Below are 27,372 nucleotides of genomic sequence, written 5' to 3'. Positions count from 1 at the left end.
CATTTCACAATCCCATGACTTTTGCCACATTTCTTTTACTGACCTATTTATTATTTCTGAGTAATCTGGTGACCCATACTGCAGTCCTCCTGCACTGCTTTCTTTGCCACCTCATCTGCCTCCTCATTACCCTCCACACCCATATGCGCCGGAACCCACAAAAACCCCACCTAATACCCTGCTTTGTGAATTCTATACAACACCTGGAAAATTTCCACAAGTAAGTCAGGTCTGGACTTAGTTTTGGTATTTTTAATTGTAATTAGGGTTGCAGCTGAATCACTACATAGGCTATAACCGAATATTCCCGTTTGTTATCTTCTATCCACCTTACTGCCCATAGAACTGCTACCAACTCTGCAGTAAATATTGACAAATGATCTGGAATCCTACAACCTTTTTTATAACCTATTCTTCTTCTTCAATTTATTGGCGGTTGGCATACCAATTTGGTGCATTACCGCCACCAACTGTTTGGGGTGTGGAGCTTCAATGCGGATTTAAATGCTAACAAATATAAGTATATAATATATATATATATATATATATTGTATATTGTAATGTATATTTTTGGTTGTTCTTAAATTCGATCAAATATACCCGTTTCTTTTAAGTATCTCATGAGAGCTGGCCATGCTGATGGTTTTGATGTAGAAAAAAAAAGTAAACCCTCTATTGTTAATTGTGTATAACCTAGTTCTTTGACTTGTTCTAACAGTATGGTTATCTCTGTGCTGCATGCTTCACACATATACTTGCTCTACCGTTTCTCTGTTGTCACAGTTAATGCATAGTCCTGTTGTGTGTTTCCATAAACGACTGAGATTATGATTGAGACCTGTATGTCCAATTCTCAACCTTGTGATCACCGTTTCTCCCCTTCGCTTTCAACCACCCTGCCTCCTTGTTGTCACTTGCTTCTGTACTTTATATAAATAACGACATTTCGTCTCCTTTTCCCATTGTCTTGATTCCTGTTTTAATGACACTTTTCATTTCCATTTTACTCAATGGAACTGTCCATTGCAGGTCTGACTTAAGAGTCTTTTTAGCCAAACGATCAGCTGCTTCATCACCCTCTATTTCAACGTGAGATGGGACCTATATAAAACACACTGTAATATTAAGATTTTGTAATCTATATAGACTATGAAAGACTTCATAAATCAAGTCAGGCCTACAAACAGATTTACAATTTGCAATACTTATTAATGATGCCATTGAGTCTGAACAGATGATATATTAGGCCCAACCTCCTCCATCCACGTTAGTGCTAGTAAAATAGCTAAAAGTCCCACAGTGTAAACTGCTAAATGGTCTGAAGTTCTTTTTAGTATTGATTTCTGAAAATGTGGTATATACTGCTCCCGTCTTTCCATTATTTGGGTCTTTTGAGCCGTCTATAAATATTTGAATATTATTATTATACTTGAGCCTTAGATATTGTTTTACCATAGCGTTCATCCCACCATATTCTTTGCATTGTTTTAATATCTTTGCGATTTCAAGATCCACAACTGGTGATGGAAATATCCAAGGACAGATTACAGTCACAGTGCACGGCCGTGTGTGGGAGAGAGGAGGAGCACGTATGGCGGGTGCATAGTGCCAAGGATAACCTACCGAAGTAGACAGTCGTGTACTTTTACGTGAGAGAAGGGGTACGTCACACAGAATGTCTAAATGTATGCTCAAATAAGTCTAGAGATAATTTAATCTTCCTTTCTATTTCTCCTTGTTACTCTACCTTCAGCATTATTTTCTTTGGATGTTATAAAGGCATCTTCCTGTTGAGCTAATGAGTGAGCTAATGAGTGGAATCAGGTGTTCACGAGGAAGACATATAGAATCTGCAGTGCTGATGGGGACTATCCCGGATGTTATAAACATTCCCTTTTGGTAAAGAAATCAAAATCAAAAATGTTGAAGAAATGGCAGGTCAGGAGGGACATAGTGGGAGAAAATATTAGTGTACAGAAATATATTAATGCTCAGGATGTGATTAAGGAACAGAAGGAAATTCATTGTATCCAGTTATGGATTTGATTTTATTGTTAATTTCAATGCAATAGCCTACTTGCTACTACTTCTTGATATTTATTAAAATCATCGCCTGTTAAATAAAACATTACGAAATTAAAAATAAATAAATCGAAATAAACAAAAAAAAAATAAACTTAACACATCTCATCGCCTTAGCAGCTATAAAGCAACAACAGTTGCATAAATTACGTCAATACAATATTAATATTAAACATTATTTGATATTTAAAAATATATATTTCATCCACAGTCTGCTCTGATTCCCGAACTGCAGCTGAACCAAAAAATATGACGTAAATATTTTCCACCATCAAATATTAGCGATTCACATTTCACACATTAATATGTAAATTAATTATATAAAACTTTACTGTCAGTACACAATAGTGAATTAGATCAATGCATTTATTTCCATTCAAATTGATAGAACCCAAGTGAATAACAGTAAACTTAAACGATTCCTTATCCTATGGCGCCCTATAGTGGGCAACGTTAATATAACAGGCTTCATCTTTTAGTTGAAATGGCTGATGCAGTTTTGAGCAGGGGTTACAATACTAAAAGTTGACTTACAATAGATGTATGTATTTATGATGCTTGGGAGGAAAAGAGCCAATTGTAAACCAGGGGTTCTCAAATGATCAGGGTTGGAGCCAAACTCTGCAGGAAAGTGGACCTTGAGGACCAGAGCTGACAACCCCTCCTGCATCAGAAATTCTGCAATCTGCATTAGTGTCAGATACTACTAATGTATTGCAAGAAACCAATTGCAATGTATTGTTCTCTTATGAGAGTACTCTTGTGTTGCGTAAGCTAGCTTACGCTACGGGAACATCTCTTTTCTCGAGAATAATGAAGCCAAAAATTATCCTTAATTTTGTATTATTTTAAAACGCATGCTGCTGCAGCGAGCAGACCTAGGCGAGGCAGCTCGCGCGCCTATTGGCTGCTCTGCGGCAAGACCTATCGGCAGGTTGCCTGTGAAGTTAGCACCAATGAGGGCGACCACAATCTAATAATGTGGTCTACGTATTATTAGAAAAATAAATAAATTTTAAGACTTCTTGCCTACTTCATACCAAGAGTGGACTTTTCTGTAGAATGATCTGGCGTCTGTGTGACACTCAGCGAGACAATTTAAAAGCGGCAATATGACCTATACACTTCGATTTACACAGTTATCTCGGGAAAATATTCTTACTGTTCTCTATACGAGCTGGCATCTTGCTGACAACATCTCGTTTTGAGTTAAATTACATATTGTGTGGTTCTGTTATTTGGACAACTTCAAGTTACGCCCACTTCCTGTTACGCCCCTCTCTTGCAGTCCGCAGACAGACCCATCTCATTGAGAGCAGTTGACTCATATCTATTCACTTTCAGCTCAGCCTAGTGAGAGTTGTGGGCGTGGCTTCTGAAGCAGGGCGGAGTCAGTGGGTGAGTCTATTGACTTCTGAATCTGACTTTACTGTTGTTAGGCTTAGGGTTAGTGTTATGATTAATAAATAATATTAATAATAAGTTTATTTTATACAGCGCCTTTCTCAAACCCAAGGTCGCTTTACATAGTAGGAAGGCAAGGAAACACAATAACAAACAACCAAAACAATACAACAAAGACAAGTTATCTGTATGAAGTTATGAGTTTGGTGTGGAGAAATTATCATTGAATAAAACGGTCTTGAGATGTGCTTTAAAGAAGGGAAGAGAAGGACAGTCACGAAGAGGTTGTGGGAGGCGGTTCCAGAGTTTGGGGGCCAAAGCACTGAAGGACCTGCCACCCAGGGTGGAAAGTTTGGAGCGGGGAATAGCCAAGAGATTTTGGTCAGAGGATCTGAGTGAGCGGGAAGGAGTGTAAGGGGTCAGGAGGTCGCGGATGTATGGGGGGAGCAAGGTTGTGGAGGGCTTTGAAGGTGAGTAGTAGTACTTTGTATTTGATCCGGGACGAAACTGGTAGCCAGTGGAGTTGGTGGAGAATGGGGGTGATGTGTGCTGATCGTCTGGTATGGGTGAGGAGCCTGGCCGCCGAGTTTTTAATATATTGTAGCCTTTGAAGTGATTTAGCAGGGAGACCAAGAAAAAGTGAGTTGCAGTAGTCTAGATGGGACATAATGAAGTAGTTAATCAAAGTCTGTGCATCACTAACAGAGAGAAAGGGGTGGAGGCGAGCAATGTTACGGAGGTGAAAGAAGGCAGTCTTAGTGAGTGATTTGATATGAGGATCAAAGCTAAGGGTGGAGTCAAGCAGAATGCCAAGGTTTTTAACAACAGGGGTAGGGTGGACAGGTGAACCATCAATGTTAAGAGTGAAACTGGGAGATTTGGAGAGGATGCTTTTAGGGCCAATCAGCAGAATTTCGGTTTTATCTGTATTGCGTTTGAGAAAAAAAATTTGCATCTATAATTTTAAGTCAGAAAGGCAGTCAGTGAGGGAGCATGGTGGAGGGTCAGAGGGAGAGGGAGTGGTAAAATAGAGTTGGATGTCATCTGCATAACAGTGGAAGTTAAGACCGTGTCTGCGTATAATCTGGCCAATAGGGAGGATGTATATGAGAAAGAGGAGGGGCCCAAGTACAGAACCCTGGGGGACACCACAAGTGACAGGGGACTTGGAAGACTGATGTGGACCAAGTGTTACAAACTGCTTTCTGTTTGAGAGGTATGCCTGGAACCAATTGAGGGCTGTGCCAGAAACACCAATAGCAGACAGACGGGCAATTAGAACATTGTGGTTGATGGTATCGAAAGCAGCACTAAGGTCAAGGAGGATGAGAATGTTAATTGAACCAGAATCAGCAGACAGGAGGAGGTCATTAACTATGCGTAGAAGGGCAGTCTCTATACTGTGACATGAACGGAAGCCAGATTGAAAAGGCTCATACAGGTCATGGTGATTAAGAAAGGTGTGTAGTTGTGAGGCCACCACTCTTTCCAGTACCTTGGTCAGGAAGGGGATGTTGGAGATAGGGTGGTAGTTTAATAGTGATGTTGGGTCGCAGTTCGTTTTTTTGAGAATGGGTGTGACTGCAGCAGTTTTGAGGGCAGCAGGCACAACACCAGAGTTGAGGCAATCAATGGAATGGGTTCAGATAAGGATGTGATGCAGGCTTTAAGTAGAGGGGTGGGGGCAGGGTCAAGCTGACACGATGATGAGTTGGACTTATTAATAATGTCAGTGATAGTGAGGGAGTCTATAGCGGTGAAATGGGAGAGCTGAGGGCCCAGAGAGGGAGGAGAAGCAGAGAGAGAGAGATAGCATTGGGGTTGAAACAGTGGTAAATTTGGCTAATTTTGTCATCAAAGAAGTGTAAGAAGGCCTGGCACTGCTCATGGGTCTTAGGACAGGGGGTTTTAGGAGTTTGTCCAAGGTCCTGAACAGGGCTTTAGGCCTGGACATGGAGGAGGTTATGAGTGATGAGTAATAGTTTGAGCGGGCAGCATTGAGGGCATCCCTATATGTCTGAGTATGTTCGGTATAAAGCATGGAGTGAATTGTAAGGCCAGTTTTCTTATATAGCCGTTCAAGACGGCGGCCAGCGGCCTTAAGTCGCCTGAGCTCAGGGGTGAACCAGGGGCATGTATGGTTTGCTGGTACAAGCCTAGTCCTGACAGGGGCTAAGCTAACAATCAGAATGGTCAGGGTGCCATTGTACATAGCAACCAAGTCATCCGCAGACAAGAGCTCGTCAAGGTCAAACAGTGGCGAGGCCTGTATAGAGGCAGAAAACATGCTGTGGTCTATTGAATTCAATATTTTATTTAAATGTAAAGCTGTTCTGTGAGGCCATTAACTCTGAGGTTCATAAAAAGCAGCTGAATTTATTTCAGCTGATGACCCTAAATTTTGTTTTGGTCATTTGGTTTTAATTAACTTTGCAGTTTTTGCACTATGCAATGCATTTTGATAGTCTTCTGTAGTCTGTACTGAATTCAGTGTGCGGCCAGACACCTACTTGCTCGTTTTCATAAAAAGCAGGGCAGGAAGAAACTCTTCACCTATAGTAAACACACACACACTGAACACACACTCTCACCTATAGCTGATGGTCCAGATCAAACCACATTTCTCAAGTACACCGACCAAGGTTTCAGATTGACTCAGAAGATGAACTTCAATCAAACTTGTACTATGAGATCAGAGACAGTTTTAACTTTTTACTTTGGTTTTTAAATACACTAAAATTGAGAACTGAATAAATATACATAACATCTTAAAATCACTAGAATTCGTAGAGTTCACTAGATATTCTTCTACTTTTGCCATTTAACACAGTAGACAACTACTTTTCCAAATAGTATGTTAAATGATAAGAAATAAAGAATATTTCACATATTAAGAACAGTTAAAGTCTTATAAGGGTTTTAAGGATAGTATAATGAACAGTTCAAGTCTTATAAGGGCCAGATGAACTATAACAATATATGATATGCAAATGCAGCGCGTGAAACTAGGAGGTGTCAAACTGTGTCATGGGAGGATTCACACATATAGACTGAGTGTTTCCAGCAGATAGTTTCATCACACACTGAACTACTGGAGAAAATGTTTCACACGTTTGTTTTATTCTGTTTCTGCTGCTGGAGTCTGACTGGTAAGTTATAAAATATATATATATATAGTCATACAGTGGCTGCTACACGCTCAGTAAAAAAGTTTAAAAGCTGTTTTTAGAAACCTGTTTGCTTTGAGTTCATATCTGGGTTAATAATGGATTTATTTTGTTAATGAAATAAGTAGCCTGGAATATTTAGTATGTAAATCAGATGTATGCGTGTTTGGTGCTTAAAGTTGACATTTGCGAAATCAATAATAAGGGTAGCAAACACACTATGAAGGGGGCCTTGAGTGTTACATTCTTACTCTGGGCCTTTATTCAAAAATGATGCTGCCATATTAGTCCATTAATTGATACTATAAATATATTTCCAGGCAATCACGTAAGCGCTGGTACAATGTTTTCTCGGTCTGCTTGATTAATTCTGACTGTTAGATTGGAAATAATCCAAGTTATTTGAAAGGAAAAAAAGACATTTGCTCTCTGGTAACATTTTTGGCTTAAGTTATCATTTCATACATCCATGTTGTAACTATTTGAACCTTATTTTGTCACATTGAACCTTTTTAATTCATGGAGAGTCCAACACATGCGTCCTTCACCGGCTGGCCGGAAACCGGAAGTTGGGCCAATCAGCCGGATCTTACATGACAATATCTCTTTAACGGAAGCGGTTTATAAAGACATTTTACACCTTTATTTTTCTTTTCTGCAAGAGCTACTGATGTCAGAGAGAAGTTTCTGGTAGTCAGTAAAAAAGGAAATTGAGTATTAGGCCGTGTGTCCACCAAAGCGCTGAAACGCCGAGCTGCGGGCGCTTGAGAGCGTTTTGGCAGCGTAGATTTTTTTTTCAGTTGAGGCGATTCGTTGCTATGATACAAAATATCCGTTGGTCCATGTGGTATTAGTCCCGCCTCTCATCCACTGTGATTGAACGGTTGGCTAAAAGGTGACAGTGATGAGCGCTGCGTTTTATCCAAAGTTGAACATTCTTCAACTCTCGGCGACCGGTAAAAAACGCCGAGCGCTCTGCGCTTGAGCGTTAAATACTCGCTCAGCGCCTCGTTACGCTCCTGGCGTTCTAAAAACGCGGCGCTCCCATTGAAAACAATTGAAAAAACACGTACGCCAGCCGCGTGAAAAAACGCTTTGGTGGACACACGGCCTAAATACTCACTCAGCGCCTCGCTACGCTCCTGGCGTTCTAAAAACGCGGCGCTCCCATTGAAAACAATTGAAAAAACACGCCAGCCGTGCGAAAAAAAACGCTTTGGTGGACACACGGTTTTACGCTTGTTGATGTTTAATTACAATGGCGAATACATCGTGGTGGAAATAAACTGTAGATGAATTTAAATCCCAGATTTGCTAATCTGTGTTTAATATTAAGTGACGCGACAAACTCACGTGGTTTTGTGTTCTGCCGCTGTTCTGGACGTTCTCAACTTGTAAACTATAAAAACTACAGCTGATTTCAGGCTTTGTAAACCATCAGAATCTTTAATCTGTGTAAATCTGTTTGTTCTCCAGGAGTGTTTGGTGAGTCAGTGTCAGTGATGGAGGGAGATTCTGTTACTCTAAACTCTGGTGTCTCTGAAATACAAGAAGACGACGATATGCTGTGGATTTTTGGATTTGAAAAGTCTCTCATATTTAGAATAAATAAAAAAAAGCAAATCTTCTCCACATATGATGATGTTCTTGATGGGAGATTCAGAGACAGACTGAAGCTGGACAATCAAACTGGATCTCTGACCATCACACACACCACAACTGAACATGCTGGAGATTATCAACTACAGATAAATAAAGCAAAAACAACATCAAAAACATTCAGTGTTTCTGTCTATGGTGAGTAGAGATAATTTGTCTTGTGCTTCAGATATTCTTGTTTTATCAAAGGAATATTCAGTACAAGTTAATCTCAAACAACAGCATTAATCTTGATCACTATAAAAATGTAAGCAAAACTCAAGGATGAGGTGGTTATGTTAATGGAAACTTTTAGAACTTAAAAGTGAAGCTTATAATTTTATAAAGGCACTTGCATTCATTCTCCTGTCAAACCTAGTTTATTATACAATTTGTAAACTGTTTTAATAATTTTATAGTAATTTTAGGGTTTAAAGATAGGGTACTGTACAATTTCGGAGCAGCTAGCAATAATAACTTAGTTTGAAAGCATGAGATTCCACATTTCCTTCAGAGCCTCTCTAAAGCCACGGCGTATCCTTCAAAACACATGAACACACACAGCAGAGCGTCACGAGAGACGGCGTTAAACTTCCTCATGTCTCAAAGCACAGAACATTACAATAATAATGAACAGAGCTCTTCTCGTACCACATGACTGCTGCAGATTCATCTCACCGTTGATACTGTTGACATAGAAATGCATAAATCCGAGTCTGAGGATGTAAACAGTTCTGAGACATATGATTGTCAAATAGATTTATCTAGATTTGTGTTAATTCTCTCGTTTTCCAGCTCGTCTGCCTGTTCCTGTCATCATCCGTAACTCTTCACACTGTTCTTCATCATCAACGTCCTCATCAAATTGTTCATTGGTGTGTTCATCAGTGTTGAATGTGTGTGATGCGACTCTCTCCTGGTACGCAGGAATCAGTGTATTGTCCAGCATCAGTGTGTGTGATCTCAGCATCAGTCTCTCTCTACCTCTGGAGGTGGAATATCAGGATAAAAACACCTACAGCTGTGTGCTGAACAATCCCATCAGCAACCAGACCACACATCTGGACATCCACACACTCTGCCACACATGTGCAGGTACCACAGCACTGATCATATATGTGTGTATTTACTGACCTGATCTCTGTCTTCTGTTGTAGATCACACTGATGCGTTCACTGCTTTCTTTATCATTACAGAACTGGACACACACTCTTCTCCAGTCTCAGTGTCTCTGATAGTGTTGATCTCTGCTGGATCTCTGATGATTGTTGCTGGATTTGGGATCTTCTGCAAATGTAGAACAATTGACAAAGAAGGCAAGTATTACATGCAGCTTTTAAACAAATATTAATTTGAAAATATGCTCTAAATATCTTAGTAATAGCCCTATTTTATAATTTAATTAAAATTATTCTCATAATGTTGTAGTTAACATCCTTTGAAACCAAATTAACTGGTAGTTATTGTGTTTGACCATTTCTGTAGATCACACTCTTATCAGAATTCATGCATATTTCTATATAATGAATAGAATGCTCTTTACTCGTCTCACTTGCACAAAAAACAGACTCTGTATTTTTTTCAAACAGATTCAACACTGGAAATGTAGAAAACAGAAATGTTTATTTTTAATTTAAAAAAAAGATGTCTCTCCATTTTATGAACATAGTCTTACATGTGCAAAGATGCAGCTGGTGCTCATATTAAAATCTATATGAATTATGACTTTTGTTGTGCTTGTTGAGCCTAAAAGCTGATTAAATACAAAGAATGCAAAATACTTTACTTTTGTCAAACATCCCATTTTTGTGTAAATATGTGTGATTTATGTGTCTCTCTAAATGTAATGATAAAAACTATTTTGGGAACTTTTTGTGTGTAAAAAGTTTAATGCAAATTAAATTAGTTAGTACCATTTTTAAAAACTGTGGTGTTAACTTTAGAAAGCCCTAATAATTACATACAGTATATGTTGTGAAGAACCAGATCTAGTCTGAATCATTTATTCTTGTTCAAACAGTTGAGACTTGTTCAGATGATATAACTTACGCCGAGACGACATTCTACAAAAGAAAAGCACAGAAACCGGTGAGACAATTTATTGTTCATTTGTTGAGTATTTGTACAATTTCAGATCCTGATCAGTGTGCGCTTGTGTCTGTATAATATGGAAGCCCATATCCACAAAATCAAAATTATGAGATTAAAAAGTCACAATTATCACTTAAAAAGTAAAAAAAAATCACAAAGATCAAATTATGAGATTTCAAGGTCGAAATTCTGACTTAATATGTTTAAATTATGACTAATTTTAAATTATGACTAACACTAATTTTGTCTTAGACTTTGAATTTTTAATCTCATAATTTTGACTTTTTATCAGAGCATGATTTTTTTTTTCTTATGTGGCGGAAATGGGCTTTCATACTATAATGATCTATCACATAAACCTCACACTGTCACAACGCCACAAATATTTTGTCTTTGGTCTGGTCTTCTAAAAAAAAAAAAACTCAAATGAAACACGAGGACTTAAATACAAGGAACAAACAAAAAAAACTACTTTGGACACATTTGAACAGAATGAGTCATCAAATGAGAAAACATGGTAAAAAATGTCGAACTCAGTCACACACAGACATAGAGATTTTGGATATGAATCACAACAACGGTGACAATCAAAACAAAAAAGCTTGAGAATTAAGGTACCCATCATGCATTGCAGCATGAAGTTTTTTTTTATTGTCACCATTGTTGTGAATCATATGCAAAATATTGATGTCTGTGTGTGACTACATTACACATTTGCTCAAATCATCATGTGCACATGCTTTTTATACACCTTCAAATAAGTGATAATGTGCACATGCTTTTTATACACCTTCAAATAAGTGATAATTTTAATGCTTTTGGTACCAATATTGCAGTTCCAAAAGGTTGGTGGTTATGAATGCCAAAGCATCTGACAAAAATTAAATGTTTATGTTGTGATGATTTCATCATCATTATGTTGCAAATACCTGATCTTACTTATGTTTTGCTTTCTCTACCACAACAATTGTGCTTTACAAACAGACAATTAAAGCAGTCAAAGAAAAGCTGAAGTAGAAATAAAGGGGACCAACAGCCCAACTAAAGCAAACACTGATCACAACAATGGTGACACTTCAAATTAAACAAATATCAACATCTAAACCTCTGTTAATTCTCACTAAGATCATCTGACAGCAATAGTCAAAGTGATTGTCAAAATGAGACCATACATGAGTTGAAAATATGTCCACAATGGCCACATTTGAACTAGTTTTTAATCTTGTTCGAAGGGTCCATGAACATCTATCTCGGACGTGCAGTTATAGATGTTTTTATAACACGTCAAAAAAAGACGTCATAAAAACTTTCATTCTGGCTCCTCAGTGGAGGTCTTATCAACGTCCGACTTTTGTGACAAAGACGTTGAAAAGACGTCTTTTGGACATCATTTTGCTTAGTGGGAACATGACACAGACACACAACACCACCATTATATGTTTATGAAAGCCTTATTAGTTCGAAAAACTATCACTTCACATTTATCATGATTATTATATTTTGTGTTTTTTCACAGAAAGTTGAAGAGGAGGGTCGTGTGGTTTATGCACCAATCGCAGTGAGAAGATGATCAAACTTCAGTCTTTTTCTGAGTACAAGACCCAGATTGTGTGATCATTTCACTAAGAACATCCTGCAACGGCCTCAGACTCTCAATGGTTGTGTCAATGGTTGAGTTTTGGGATTGTGAGAATCACCACATGTTTAATCAGGAAATCACAGCAGACATACAGCAGGATCATCCTGAAGGGGTTTAAAGTGTGATATTAACAATGGATTAATTAAACGGTCTCCTAAAAACCTCAAAAGTATTTACCTTAACCCTCTGACGGTCTTCGTTTCGGAGTCACCTCCTGGGCCTTCCCGGTCAGAAGTGACCGGACACCTAAAAATTAAATTTTCTCCATCCCAGTAAAACCAAATCAATTTATTTTTGTTCTATAATATTTTTTCTTTTTAATTTTGTATTTTGAGATAATTTTATTGAATGTATTAATATTTATGCAACATTTATGGTCTATTTTTGCCAATGAAAAGAATACAAAAATTTATAATATTTTTTTATTTTTTTATGCAGTATTTTAGTTTAATATAGAGCCTAGGACTTCAAAAAAAATGGTTGAAGCAGATTAGCGCCATCTGGTGAGAGTATGGAGAGAAAGCGTAGAACCATGTTGTAACCACTAGATGGCATAAACAGCACTCTATGGAGAGGCATGTGACTTCCCCAGCTGTTTATGGACACATTTACTTTCTTTTTTTTTTTTGGTGGATTTGAATATATATTTAAACAATCTCAAAAACTATTTCTTATCAAATGTTATATATATATATATTTTTTTAGAAATAGTTATTTAAAGTGTTAGTTTTTGCATTATGATTAGTCAAACCTAAACATTGTGTTAGAAAGCCTAGAATAATTATCCTGGAGTGGAAATCACACAATCCACCTAATGTGTCATCATGGCTTAGTGATATAATGATGTTTAATATAAATATAAATATATATATTTTTTAAATTTTTTAATGTAAAAAAAAAAATCATAAAAAATGTTTTATTAATTTTTTTTTTACTTTTTTTTTTCTCTCTTCATGTTTTAGAGTGTCACCCCTTTACTGCTGTGTACTAAAAACAAAAAAAAATTGTGAAAGAAAATTTGGTGAATTTTTGTGTTTTTGTCAATTTCCCAGTCATTTCCTATGGGGGTCATTTTTGACCAAATACCACAAGTGAGACTATTTTTTTTATGACCACTTAGCATGCTCAGATCATGACCTCAATTTTTTTGTGTGTTTACATACATCATGCCATAAAAGTCGCAGAGTTTCGTAACATTCCGATGAAGCTGTGATTTTTAAAAATTCAAAACATATTTTTTGTAATCTGAATTTATTGGTGTGTATGTGTATAAAAGTGTGTTTGTATGTGTGTGTGGTTGGGTGTGTCTGTTTTGCACTCTTGATGTAGTAGAGTGTCCCCCCTTTCCTGCGGTGTACTTTTTTTTAGGATCGAGGCCGATTTGTAGATTGTACACACAAAAAATCAGAGAATTTTTAAATTTTTGTAAATTTCCCATTCATTTCCTATGGGTTGGTCATTTTTGACCGAAGACCACAAGTGTGACTATTTTTTTCACGACCACTTAGCATGCTCGGATCATGACCTCAATTTTTTTTTGTATTCACATACATAATGCCATAAAAGTCACCAAGTTTCATAACATTCCGACGAAACTGTGATTTTTTAAAATTCAAAACAGAAAATATTTCGGTCAGAAACGACCGAGGACCGTCTGAGGGTTTTAATTATAATACAGGGACTTAAATAGTCATTTAAATACTGTGGCCCATGGAAACATTTTCATGTGTTACTCTTCAGGTGAAAAGTGTAATACGTAGATGCAAACTACTCATCAAAAGGAGTCAAAGTAAACCCTGTATGTGGTCTCATTTATTAATTTATATACATCTGCGTATATATGTGGTTTGATCTGTTGGGTACACAAACAGCTTCTGCATGGGCATGTGTCTCCTGCTGGAGGTTTGTGTTTGATGGCAGTTTGTGAGTGTGTCTCTGAGGTGTGAATAGCGTGTTTGTGTGAATGCATGTCTGAGGTGTCAGTCTGAGTGAATGGCATTTGTGTGAAAATCAGGTCGTTGCAGGTGTTTTTTCCATTCCTGCTCACACGTAGCCATTGACTTCTGCTCAACAGAGAATAGTTCAAAATACTGAACTATCAATGATGATGTCTGACAAAAAGGTCTTAAATCAAACAATGATACTATATGAAAATATCACATACGTTTTGTGCATAAACAAGATGGTCTTATATACTCATGCAGTGATCCTGCAGTTAAGATCCTCTTAACTGATCCTCTTGCTAGAGCCGGAAATAACTACTGAAACTACACTCAGAAAAAGAAAAAAAAGTACAAAAAGCTGTCACTGGGGTGGTACGCTTTCAAAAGGTACACTATTAAACCCCAAAATTAAAATCATTTACTCACCCTTAAGTTTTAAACCTGTATATATTTCTGTCTTCTGCTGAACACAACAGAAGATATTTTGAAGAATGTTGGTAATCAAACAGTTGATAAACCCCATTGACTTCCATATTATTTTTTACCCTAATGTGGCTCTGTCTTACAGACATTCTTCAAAATATCTACCTTTGTGTTCAGCAGAAGACAGAAATCCATATAGGTTTGAAACAGCTTGAGGGTTGGCTAGGTGTTTACAAGGGCATGGCGACAAAGAGGGGGACGAGAGTGGCGAGGCTCGTAAGCGGCGCACACTGCCGCGCCCTCTGGGGACTCAGAGATGGGAATGCCAGTTCTGTGGAAGAAGTGGCCCTACACCGGGGGGAAGGAGTGGCCCTACACCGGGGGGAAGGAGTGGCCCTACACCGGGGGGAAGGAGTGGCCCTGCAACCACTTCCTGGAAAGAACTGCAGCCCATCTCTGAGCTGCCCGTAACAGGAGCACTGCATCGCCTGGCATTCCTGGCAACTATTCAAGGAACTAAACTATTCAAGGAATTGAACTATTCAAAGAGTACAAATAATTATATTAAAAAAGTTATATTTTTGTGGAAAATGTACGCTGCTGGTATGGCATTAGCTGTCAACATTCGGCCGGGTTTTAGGCCACTAGAGGCCCCCATTGTGCTTTTTTGTCTGATCCTTTTGTTTTCCCTTGTTTCCAGTAATTATTTGCACCTGTGCCTCGTTTCCCTTGTATGTATTTAAACCTTTAGGTTTCCTTAGTTCTTTGCTCTGTGTTTGAATGTTAGCATCCAGCCTCAGTGAAGCGGTGAACGTTTATTGCTCCAGTTGGACTCTCTTGTGGTACTCTGTTTTGGTAATTGTTTATTTTTGGATTATCTTTTGAGGCTTTTTCTGCTGTACCTAGTGATGGCAAAATGAGGCTTCCTGAATCATTGAGACCTCGCAGCCAGGGGCGGATTAAGGTGGTCAGGGGCCCCTAGGCTGCTCTTTGTTTGAGGCCCCGCACACAATTTTTTTTTTTACCGCAACAACGGTGAACTAGCATACGCAAAAATTACATATTAAATTTATTTTTATTCATCCCTATTTTGGCTTTGAAACGTATTTCCCACATTACTTCCTTTATGATTTTTTGTATGCCTAAATTAATTTAATTTAGATGTGTATTTATATGTATATTTTTTCTTCTCTTTTTAATTATTTCATTTTTAAATTCATTTAAAAAAAAAAAGGACATTAATTTCATCTTTTAATTTCACGGCCTATCCCTCCCTTTTCAAACTCGAATGAGAAGCTACGGTGGCCGACGTAGGATAAAAGATTTCGTCGTCTGAGTCAGCAAATCAAGCAGTGATGTTTCTTTGTATTATATTTTATATTAAATTATATGTAGCCTACTTAATTATTCAGTAAAACCACGTTATTGCGATTGTTATTTTTACTTGTTCATCATTGTGTTAGTCTTTTATTCACTGACTTTACCATAGATTGTTTCCATGCTAGTTAGCATAAGATAAGAGCTATGGATAAGAGCATCAAAGCAGCTGTAAGGGGAAATAGCTAACATTACGATGTCCAAGGCGTCATTCAGACAGGATGTTTTTCTCCACGTTTGCAGAGTCAGGGACAACCTGAGTATGGACCGGAATATGAGGGAAATAGACACGCATTCAGGCGTGACAAAAAAAAAAAATCTTTACCTTTTAGCAGGCAAAATATTTTTTTTTGTAATTCTGTGAATTACACTGTGCAAATCAAAAGTAATACCCACCGGATGAAGAAGGGTTGGCTCTCCACAGAACATAAAATATTCATTTTATTTTAATTTTTCGTGTTCGTAATAATGAGGAAAAAACAATGTTTTTGACAAGACGTGACAGTTCTCCGTTACGGAAGCGACTGCTCTGAAGCGGCACTAAAAGACTTAAAACGTCCAGAGAGACTTCAAAGAAGGCACAAAGCCTTTCTTTAAAGTGAATTTCGTTTTGTATAAATTGCACGGACAGTTTTTCATGTTTTATCAGACAATAATACTCAAGATTTTGCTTTTCCTAAGCCTGTGCATTAATCCGCGCCTGGTTATATTATCTGTGCGTAATACATAATTACACAGATAATATATATATATAACAGTATAGTCAGACATTTTTATTAAACAGTGATTGGATACCGTTTTTAATTTAAGGCTCACCCACAATTGGTCTGGCCCAATCAAAACTGGAATCCTGGAGACGCCTAGAACTTTGCGCATAAGTAAAGAAGTAAAAAAATAAATTAAAAAAAACCTGGCCAATCCGAGGCCCCTGCATAAGTGGGGCCCCTAGACTGCAGCCTACGCAGGCCTGTGCATTAATCCGCGCCTGCTCGCAGCCCATTGCTTCACCTAAAGGTTCATTACTCAAAGTTTCATTCAGCATTGCTCACTAGTGACACCTAGCTACTGTGCAAAGAAATAGCAGACAAATTAATTAGTTCTGAACCAATGACCTGAGCAGACTTATGATGTCCGTATAGCCCCCGTTCTGTTTCATTTATTTATTTTCTTCTCACTGTTAATGTCTGTAACCTTTCATTTGCAATAATAAAAATATCTGAGCAGACATTTGTCCATGGCCTGGGTATAAAATTAATTATGTATCTTTTTTTGTCTGAATTTACTTGTGCAGAAACAATGGTCACACACACAATTAATGAATTATTCATAAATTGTTTGGAAAGTGACAGTATGAACAACTAAAGTGACACGAGTGCAGTGCTTATGTTGGAAGGAGTGTAAAAAGTAAACTGCAATAGTCTGGGGTGGGAAAAGTTAAGAATTGTTTCTGGGGGGTTTTGTGCAGTGAACTGTTACTAGTTTTAGTGCAGTGTCGTGCTTATGGGACTGGGGATATAGAGGAGCAAACTGCAACAATGCAGTTTGGGGTGGGTAGGTGAAGGAAGGATTACAATATATTTTTATTGAGAAACAGATTTTTTTCAAGTGTGAATAGACGATTAATTTTCTCCTACAGAGGATTCAGGGGAACATAAAAATGCCAGTGCCAGCGGGAATAAATGAGGATACTGATGCTTCTGTTGAGCCCATAGGGGAGGATTTCGTCCTTGCTGGCTCCATTACCAGGAAAAGTAACAACAAGCAAACACATCAAAAAGGGCAATCCGAATCAAAAAGCAGTCCAGTCCAGATCCAAAAATCCAATCCAAATAATCTTATCTAATTATAACAAGATTACAAGACTATAATATAGCTACTATAATTAATAAAAAACAATATACTATTGTTCTGATATAATGTAACTATTCTAACCTGATATAATGTAATAATATACATATATGACACAATAACAATGAGAGTTCTCTGACTCTCTTACTCTGACACTACTACACATGCTTCTACTACTCCTGACAACAAGGTGGCGCGAGTTTCGAACCCCCTTTTATCTGGAAGCGACACTCAGAACGAACCGGTGACGTATCCACACAAAACCGAGGCCTCGTTTGTCATTAATCACGAGATTTTCACGTTAACGTCACAAGCCTCGAGTCGCGGCTTCATCTGGCACGCCCATGTTTTCTCGACACAAGCTCCGACGCCTCGGTTGAAAAGTCACATCACTAGCTGTACCTACGTTCATTGTGGATTTACCTTTTGACTTGGTGCTTTACCTTTTTTCCCTCTTGGCATTACTTTGGATGTTGTGGATTTATATTTTTTGCCTGAAGAACTTTACTTTTTTTTTCTTTTCTCAAACACGGTCACTAGTACTGCTATGTCTGCCTCATCTTCTGGGTTCTGCCAACTAGTGGCTCAGTTTGCTAAGTTTCTCACACTGGAGACCCGGGTCTTGACAATCAGCATCTGGAGAATACAATCTAAAATACAATATGTGATAACAGCAAGATGTCAATATTAAAATTAGAACATAAATATACCCGTCTCTATAAATGTTGGGAATGGTACAGCAACAACACCTGGCATTGGTAGTGCAGTCGATTCAGTATCTGCGTCAGACTAACATGGAAGAAGAAATTGTTGAATAAAGTTGTTGTTTTTGCACATTTGACATTACTTGGAAAATGTGTGACCAGAAGTGAAACCACTGAGAACCTAATCTCATCTAATCTCATCAGTATGAGGAACAATCAGTCTCTCAATCAATCTTCAGGAAGAATGTCACATTTTCGTTTTTTATCTTCCATGATGTTTTTTGTTGTTGTTGTTTTTTACAGAAAGTTGAAGAGGGGGATCAAGTAGAGTATGTGCTTGTCAGCATGAGAGGAATAAATAAACTTCGAACTTAAAAAGTAGCAATCCAATTAAAAAGAAAAAGAAAAAAAAAAGTAATATATCAAATAAAAGCGAGGGGCAATTTGATTAGTGATCTACTTTGTTATTTATTTAGTGATTATAATTTAGTGATTATTGATATTGCATGGACCAATTTAGCATTTTTACTCGGTTGTGGCAAAAATTCATCAAACAAACATCACTGCGTAAGGGAGACTCAGAGTCAAATTATAAAAATTAGAAGTATTTATTCTTGCAAGAATAGGAGCAGTCTAATACACAGTTGTTACCCTGTGCAGAAGAGTGACACACCCCCAGACAGACTGAACCAGCTTTTATCTATAAGTTTCAAGGCCTTCTTCCTGCCAGAGCCTTCCTCCCAGTAGTTTTCCATAGACTAAGCCCTCCTTCACCAAATGGTCTTCTGACATCTAGGTCAGAGGTCCTTGTTCGTCTGTTCTCTGGAGTGTCTCTCCCTTCTGCCTCCCCAGGTACATAAACAGAATCTTCTCACTAACAAGTGAGAGACACACGTGTGACATTCTTTGAATCATCTATATTTTACTAAAGATCAATGAATATCATAAAACTTCCACCACAACTCTTAAAGCCTCCAAACTAATTCAGACTAAATCTCATTTATTTACATCTATCAAAAATGTTGGTTTAATCTGTTAGTGGACAAACAGGTTCTGCATGAGTATGTGGTATTACTGGAAGTGTGTCTGACTTTTTTTTTTAAACAGTAATTGCAGATTTTCTAAATACATATTTTGTTATAAGAATATGATCTGTCCTGAGACAGATGGGCTTAACTTAAATTTGTTAATATTTCTGATTTCCAGTGTTATAACTGGTTATAATGTTTTGCATGACTTAATGACACATAAGCTGCAAATAGAAAGAATAATGATATTCATACAGGTTTGAAACTTCTTGAGGGTGAGTCAATTAAGACATCACTATATTATGCTACATTATAATAAAACCTATTAATAAACTGATAGCATTATGAATGAAACTATAACATCAGAAATGAAACATCATTTGACCAGTAGAAGGATTGAGTTCTATATTCACACAGAATAAATCATGCTTGTAATGTTATATTTGCTTAGTCAAGCAACACTGTTAGGTTTATTAATTGTGTTCATTCCTTGTTATAGAAAAGTATGCCTTAATTGTGAAAATTAATTTCTTTTCTGAGTGGTGTCTGATACCACATGACCAGTTTTACTGTATAGTAACAATCACTATAATAAATGTTGGTGAAAGTTTATAACTCAACGATTCAATATAGCTTAGCTTAGTTATTTCTGATTACACACAAACATATTGTAGAGACATGTTCATGTCTCTTTGTACAAATCATACAAATGCCCCATTCCGAAACATTTCTAACATACATTTACATTGTAAAAAAATTAAAGATCCACCTTTGATTGTTGAAAGTTTTCCTGGTGCATTTCACTTACAGGCAATATGATTTCCTGTAGCATTTTCACAACTTTTGACAACGTTTAATTCAAGAGCATGTAGAGATTGGAGCTGGGCGTCATTTTAGTCTGCAGTGAGAACCATTTGGCATTTGGCAAGATTCGCGATTAAACATGACATGACACCAGGGACGATTCTAGGATTTTCATTTTAGGGGGGCTAAGCCCCGAACTTTCAAAAAAAGTAACACTTTCTGCTCACTATTACCTAGTTTCCTTAACATGCATATGGCAGGGTTTTATAATCATAAATGCGAGGTAAAATGGTCCTGAATGTGAGGTAGACTAGTTTAGGGGGTTTTGGGGGGGTTCCCCCGAGAAAATTTTGATTTCCATATATCTACATAATGTGTATTTTAAGATGTTTTGAAGGCCAAAAAAATTGGATAACAACAGCTTTAAAACCATGTCATTGGGCAGCTGATTATTTATCTCTCCTCATCAACATCACACTATCTTGTGTGACATTATCTTGCCCTGGCTCTTCCCCTCCTAAAGCTGAGCTTTGACTGATATAGGCTTTTCATTTTTGTCTGTCAGTGAAGAAAGTAAACACATGGGTCAACTGATGCCTAAGAATCATATTCTCAGACTTTTTACTGAAAGCGTAAAAAGTTTCATTTACTGAAAGCGACTAGGAAAGCTAGGTAAATAACTATTAAATTAATTCACAATATAGGCTACACATGCATGATTGATCTTATGCCTAATACAGGGCTTTATAAGTGACGCCTATGCATGACACAGTCCGAGAGCGCACACTCAATATCTGAGTCCAGTTTATTCGTAGGCCTATATTTGAGAGCTCGCGTCCAGTTTTCGGAGATTACATGTGTTTCATACTGTTCTGTTATTCACAACTATACAGTATGGACGATTAAAGCAATATATATGCTTACTGTGTTTATTAAGTCACAAGTGCTCACCGCATTACATTACATACATGCCAGTCTGGCGCTCTGTCTCCACACAACAACATCCGTTTGTGCGTCACTATAATCTGTCCCCTTGGGAACATGACAGTAAGTTAAGACTTAACAATCCTCTTGTAACATCCTTTCTCTTTTTTTTTTTTTTTTTTTTTTTTTTTTTAACAAGTTAAACATTTTCTTTGTAAACAAAACCAACATTTTCTTTGTAAACAAAAATTACAATTTCTTTGTAAACAAAATCACTTCAGACAAATGCATGTAATTACCTTGCCTACTCAAAAGTAAACTTAGGCTATATGTCCTCTTAGGACACTAACTTCAAGTGCATATTTTGTAAACTCCTTGACAATGTATTATTTGCAAATGAACTATGCAATCAATAACTCGTTTATCCTTTTTCCCTCTCTTTTACAGTGCAACCGCAACTACTCTCACTTAGTATAATCCTTCAAATATGTAGGTATTTTAACCTGACGCCCCGACCTTGTAGTAACAGTGTATTGATCACTACCCTGACCCCGTTCAGCAGCAACAGTTTGTGTGTTTGTCAAAACCTCTGTTTGTGCAGATGTTGACGGTGGGCAGTAGTTACGCCTGAGGTGGCGACGATTTCTCCTCAGAACACTACCCGACTCTAGCTCAACCTCATAAGATCTGGGACTCACTGGTCTAATCACTCTTGCTGCTTTCCAGGTTTTACAAGGCTCGAATGGTTGGACTCGAACACTGTCCCCTGATGTGAAACAGTCCAAGTCTTTTGCTGTACGGTTGTAATATTTCTCCTGTCTTTGTCTGTTGTTAATCAGTCCCTGTTTGTTGTTTGACACTTTAGGTTCCAACAGTGTTTATTTAGTAGGAAGAAGAGTCCGGGTCCTCCTGCTGAGAAGTCTCTGTGCTGGACTGGTGGTGAGACCTTGGCTCGGTGTGTTGCGATGGTCCAGCAGGGCTAAGTATGGATCCTGTCCAGCTGCTGCAGCCTTCTGCATAAGACGTTTTGCTGTTTTGACAGCTGACTCAGCCTTTCCATTGCTTTGTGGATACCCGGGTGATGATGTTCTGTGCACAAATTCCCACTTTTGGCTGAACTTTTTAAAGTCGTGCGATGCGTACTGTGGTCCGTTATCCGATATGAGCACATCTGGAATCCCCTGACGAGCAAAGTGTGCTTTCAGTTTGTGAACCACTGTTGTACTTTTGGTGTCCGGCAAATAATCCACCTCCCAAAAATTTGAATAATAGTCCACAGTTACTAGGTAGTCCTTGTTGTGAAAAGAGAACAAATCAGTTCCTACCTTAGCCCATGGTCTGTAGGCAATGTCATGGGGATGTAATGTCTCTTTTGGTTGCTTGGGGTCCACTGACCTGCAGATGTCACATTTGGAAATAAACGTCTTTATTTGCTCACTCATCCCTTGCCAGTAAACAAATTCACGTGCTCGTCTGAGGCAACCTTCCACTCCCAGATGTGTTGAGTGTATGCGGCTGGTCAGATCGGCTCTTAGTGTGTCTGGAATAACTGCTCTTTCACCCCTGAACACTATGCCATTCTGAAAGCTCAGCTCATCCTGAAAAGCAAAATAGTGTTGAATGTTTTGCTCCATGTCTTTTTTGTTCCGTGGCCATCCTGTAAGAATGAACTTAATCAATTCCTGCAACTTTGTGTCCTCGCTGGTTGCATCGCGAATGGCTGACAGTCTTTCTGCCGAGATAGGTACGTATGTAATCATGTTAACAGTCTCTAGATCTGCCTCTGTGTCTCCCTGTTTGCTGTCAGGTAGATAAGCTCTGCTGAGTGTGTCAGCTAGTAGCATGTCTCGGCCTGGCACATAGATCACATTAATGTGATATTTCTGCAGTCTGAGTAGCATTCTCTGTAGTGTCTTTGGTGCACTCAGTAGAGGTTTTCTCACAATATTCTCCAGTGGCTTATGGTCACTTTGAACAGTCACTTTTCTACCATAAGTATATTGGTGAAACTTTTCCATTCCAAACACTATGGCCAGACATTCTTTTTCTATCTGTGCATAACCTCTTTCTGTAGGGGTCAGCGCTCTACTAGCAAATGCCACAGGTTTGCCTTTCTGTGTCAGGGCTGCTCCTAGTCCTGTCTCTGACGCATCACATTGGAGGGTTAACTCCTCATGTTGGTCATAGTACTTGAGCAGTGGTGCGTTTGATATTTTTTCTTTCAACCTTCGAAAAGCGGTCTCGTGCACCTCAGTCCATTCCCACATGTTGTCCTTGTGTGTAAGTTGTCTCAAAACCTCACAGTCATCAGAAAGATGGTCACAAAACTTTGAAAGGTAGTTCAGCATACCTACAAGTCTCTGTACCCCCTTAACATCTGTAGGCCTCGGCAGCTCCCGCACTGCCCGCACTTTTTCCGGGTCAATGCGGAGGCCTTCTGCTGTCAGCAAGTGTCCAATGTAGGGTACCGACTCTCTCCTCAGTTTAAACTTGTCTACATTGAGTTTAATGTCTCTTTCTCTGCACCTTATTAGAAAACATCCCAAGTTTTTTTCATGATCTTTGTCTGCTTCCTCTAGTGTGTCACCTTCTCCTGTGATCAGTATGTCATCTGCAATGATATACAAACCCGGTAAGCCCTCTAGTGCTTGCATGAGTTTTCTTTGAAAGACTTCTGGAGCTGGGCTTATCCCCATTGGCATCCTGAGCCAACGATACCGTCCGAATGGGGTCGCAAATGTGGTGAGGTAACTTGACTCCTCATCCAGCTTGACGTGCCAAAATCCGTGCTTCACATCACAAACCGTGAATACCTTGGATTTTGCCAGTCCTGGCAGGACGTCATCAATGGTTGGAAGCGGAAAATGGCTCCTTTTGAGTGCTCTATTCAGTGGTTTGGGGTCTATACAGATCCTTGTCTTTCCATTTGGTTTTGTCACTGACACCATACTGCTTATCCAGTCAGTGCTGCGCTCCACAGGTGCTATTATTTTTTGGCTTTCCAGATTCTTTAATTCCTCTTTAAGCGGGGTCATCATTGCAACAGGCACTCTGCGTTTAGGCAGTTTTACTGGTGGTACACTTTTGTCTATTTCAATGCTGTACTCGCCTTCTAAGCAGCCGACGCCTGTGAAAACATCTACGAACTCTGACTTTATTTTCTCCATATTTGTCAGCTGCACACTGTTGTCAGTCGTTTTGTCTGTACATTGTGTTTTCACTATACTGTCAATCGCCAGTATGTTCTCATACTGCACTTTAATTAACTTCATGGCTTCACTAGCCTTTCTTCCCAGTAGCGGGATCCTGTCATCCTGGTCCACCACTTGAAACTCAAGTCTGTATAATTTATCATTTCTTGGATTTCGGAGTTTGACTTTACATTTTCCAAGTGGGCGTAATCTGCTTTTGTTGTACATGACAAGTACTTTCTCTGTGTCTTCCAGTTGTGTATTTGGGTTTAACAGTTGCATTGGGATAACATTACAAGTAGCACCACAGTCTATCTGAAAGTTAACTAGCTTTTTGTTCAACAACATACCTGCAAATAGATGCTGGTTTTTGCTGTGTGCTTCTTTCACTTGATTTATTGTCTCTTGGCTTTCTCTGATGTCTGTAATTGTCATGATGTCCTCACATGAGTCACTTGACTCCGAAATTGTGTGTACCGGTCTGCCTTTTTTATTTTTCTCAAACTTGGACTTGCATTTTGCAGCGAAGTGGTTCTCTTTTCCACAATTCTTACACTTATTTCCATAGGCTGGACATTTGTGTTTATTTTTCTCATGTGTGTTGCCACAAAATTTACAGTTAATCTCGTCATTTTTGTCTCTTCTTGGATTCTTCCTCATTGCATGTATTTCTTCCACCGTTTTACTTTGTATGGTTTTACTGTTCTCTTTTGACAACTCAGTAGCTGTGCATATTTGTATGCACTTATCCAGCGTTAAGTTTTCTTCCCTTAACAGTCTTTCTCTCATCGCAGGGCTCTGTGTACCACACACAATCCGGTCTCTTATTAGCGAGTCTTTAATGTCACCGAAATTGCATGTACTGGCCAATACTCTCAGATCTGTGACATATCTGTCAATGTTTTCGTCTTGTGCTTGGTCTCTGACAAAAAACTTGTAACGCTCAACAGTCTCATTCAGTTGTGGATTACAATGATTATCAAACTGCGTCATCATTGAACTCACTGTGCTCCGTGCAGATGTATCACCGCTCGTCAGCGTTGCTAAAAGTTCTCTCCCTCTCTCTCCGAGGAGGTAATTAAACAACTTAACTTTAGTTGTCTCCTCTGCATCGGGCATCGTGAGCTCCGTATAAAGCGTAAACTCCTCCTTCCAACTTTTCCACGTTTTCGCCACGTTGGCTGAATCCAAACAAAGTACTGGAGGCGGCTTGAGACCCTCCATCGCGACGTCTGGCGCCCTTTTTCTGCTCCGGCGTAGTGAACACTGTCTCTTGCTCGAGCTCGCGAGCTAACGTTAGATTCGCGGCACTATTAACTCTTCACAGCGCGGTACTAACTTCGGCTGAATTCACGACCGCTGCCACCATGTTTCATACTGTTCTGTTATTCACAACTATACAGTATGGACGATTAAAGCAATATATATGCTTACTGTGTTTATTAAGTCACAAGTGCTCACCGCATTACATTACATACATGCCAGTCTGGCGCTCTGTCTCCACACAACAACATCCGTTTGTGCGTCACTATAATCTGTCCCCTTGGGAACATGACAGTAAGTTAAGACTTAACAATCCTCTTGTAACAACATGAATGTGTCCTCGCGTTAAAATATTGCGCTCGCGACATTTGCCATTAAAATATGCCATAGAAACCTGCAGGTATGAATAAAATGATGCGCAATACCTGCAATCCCGCGCTTAGGGGAGGGTGTCAAACTCGCTGTCGGACAGATGAGAGAATGAGAACGCTCAGTCCAAATATCAGGGTTTTTATTGGTCCGTTTACGATAAGATATTTTTATTGGCTACCGAAATGCCGGTCAAAGATTTGAATATCAATTTGAAATTGTACTCAGTAACGAAATATGATTTTACAAGTAGCGAAGTAGATTACTTAGCTTAATATCTACTTGAGTAGCCTACAAGTAAAATTACAGATTTTAAAATATAGGCTACTCAAAAAAGTACAAGTACCCGAAAAAACTACTTAATTACAGTAACGTGAGTAGTTGTAATTCGTTACTTCCACCTCAGCACCATTCAATGAATGAAATTTAAAGTGAAACTGTGCATATTAAAAAATATATATAATTCCAGTGATCTTTTTCCATCATTTCCAGATTCTCTTCAGTGTTCATTTCAATGCATCAAAAAAATTATAAATAATGTTACATTGTTTTATTGGGAGCCTCGGCCTGAGTCTGGATGTTCCATGTCCTCCAAAGGAATGTCATGGGGATCAGGTGGTGGGTTATTAGCATCATCCTCCTGGATCTCATTGGGATCAGCTGGTGGGTTATTAGCATCATCCTCCTGGATCTCATTGGGATCAGCTGGTGGGTTATCAGCATCATCCTCCTGGATCTCATTGGGATCAGCTGGTGGGTTATCAGCATCATCCTCCTGGATCTCATTGGGATCAGCTGGTGGGTTATCAGCATCATCCTCCTGGATCTCATTGGGATCAGCTGGTGGGTTTTCAGCATCATCCTCCTGGATCTCATTGGGATCAGCTGGTGGGTTTTCATCATCACCCTCCTGTAAGAAAATACAGATTCACAGAAGGTTAAAGTGATGAGAAGGATTGATGTTTCAGTTACACGAACACACACATACTACAGACATGGGATTGTATTTTATATAGAGGTTTATGGTTCCTAAATATTGTTAAACTGCACCAAACTGACATCTCCTGTACTTCAGTAATACAAAAATGAAGTTCTGTCAGGACCACTATTGTCAAATATGACGAAAAAATACGATTGACAATTAGCATACTGCCGTGGCAGTGGCTCAGTGGTTCATGTAGATTGTCTACAAACCGGAAGGTTGGTGGTTCAATCCCCGGTTCCACCTGACCAAGTGTCGAGGTGTTCATGAGCAAGACACCTAACCCCAGCTGCTCCCGATGAGCTGGATGGCGCCTTGCATGGCTGACACCGCCGTCGGTGCATGAATGAGTGAATAAATGGGGGAATGTGAGGCAATATGTAAAGCGCTTTGGTGGCCATGGGTCTGTGAAAGCGCTATATAAATGCAGTCCATTTACCATACAGTATGGATAAGAGCAGGGAGAGCAGCAATAACCCCCCTTAGAGTAAACGG

The 27,372-nt window shown here is 38.8% G+C and overlaps 2 protein-coding genes across 2 annotated transcripts in view; one reads left to right on the top strand and one right to left on the bottom strand.

Moving 5' to 3' along the window:
• Nucleotides 1-3,919: 3,919 nt before the first annotated feature.
• LOC306988230 (SLAM family member 5-like) lies at nucleotides 3,920-14,847 on the top strand (the record flags this gene model as incomplete). Its single annotated transcript, XM_079593037.1, has 5 exons — nucleotides 3,920-3,956; nucleotides 8,130-8,450; nucleotides 9,087-9,386; nucleotides 9,512-9,607; nucleotides 14,702-14,847. 5 exons carry the CDS (start codon nucleotides 3,920-3,922, stop codon nucleotides 14,845-14,847), a joined length of 900 nt encoding a protein of 299 aa, XP_079449163.1.
• A 10,841-nt stretch (nucleotides 14,848-25,688) lies between these two features.
• LOC306987867 (uncharacterized protein) overlaps nucleotides 25,689-27,372 on the bottom strand; it is a 53,597-nt gene continuing 51,913 nt past the window's right edge. Inside the window, exon 6 of the mRNA XM_079592469.1 lies at nucleotides 25,689-26,805. Within this exon, the coding sequence (XP_079448595.1) occupies nucleotides 26,446-26,805 (360 nt within the window). The 3' untranslated portion in view covers nucleotides 25,689-26,445. The remainder of the gene's footprint in view (nucleotides 26,806-27,372) is intronic.

This window comes from Phoxinus phoxinus (genome assembly GCF_949152265.1).
Source record: "Phoxinus phoxinus genome assembly, chromosome: 20".
Taxonomy (NCBI): domain Eukaryota; kingdom Metazoa; phylum Chordata; class Actinopteri; order Cypriniformes; family Leuciscidae; genus Phoxinus; species Phoxinus phoxinus.
The sequence above is the reverse complement of the archived record's forward strand: the minus strand, read 5'-3'. Positions and strand labels throughout refer to the sequence as shown.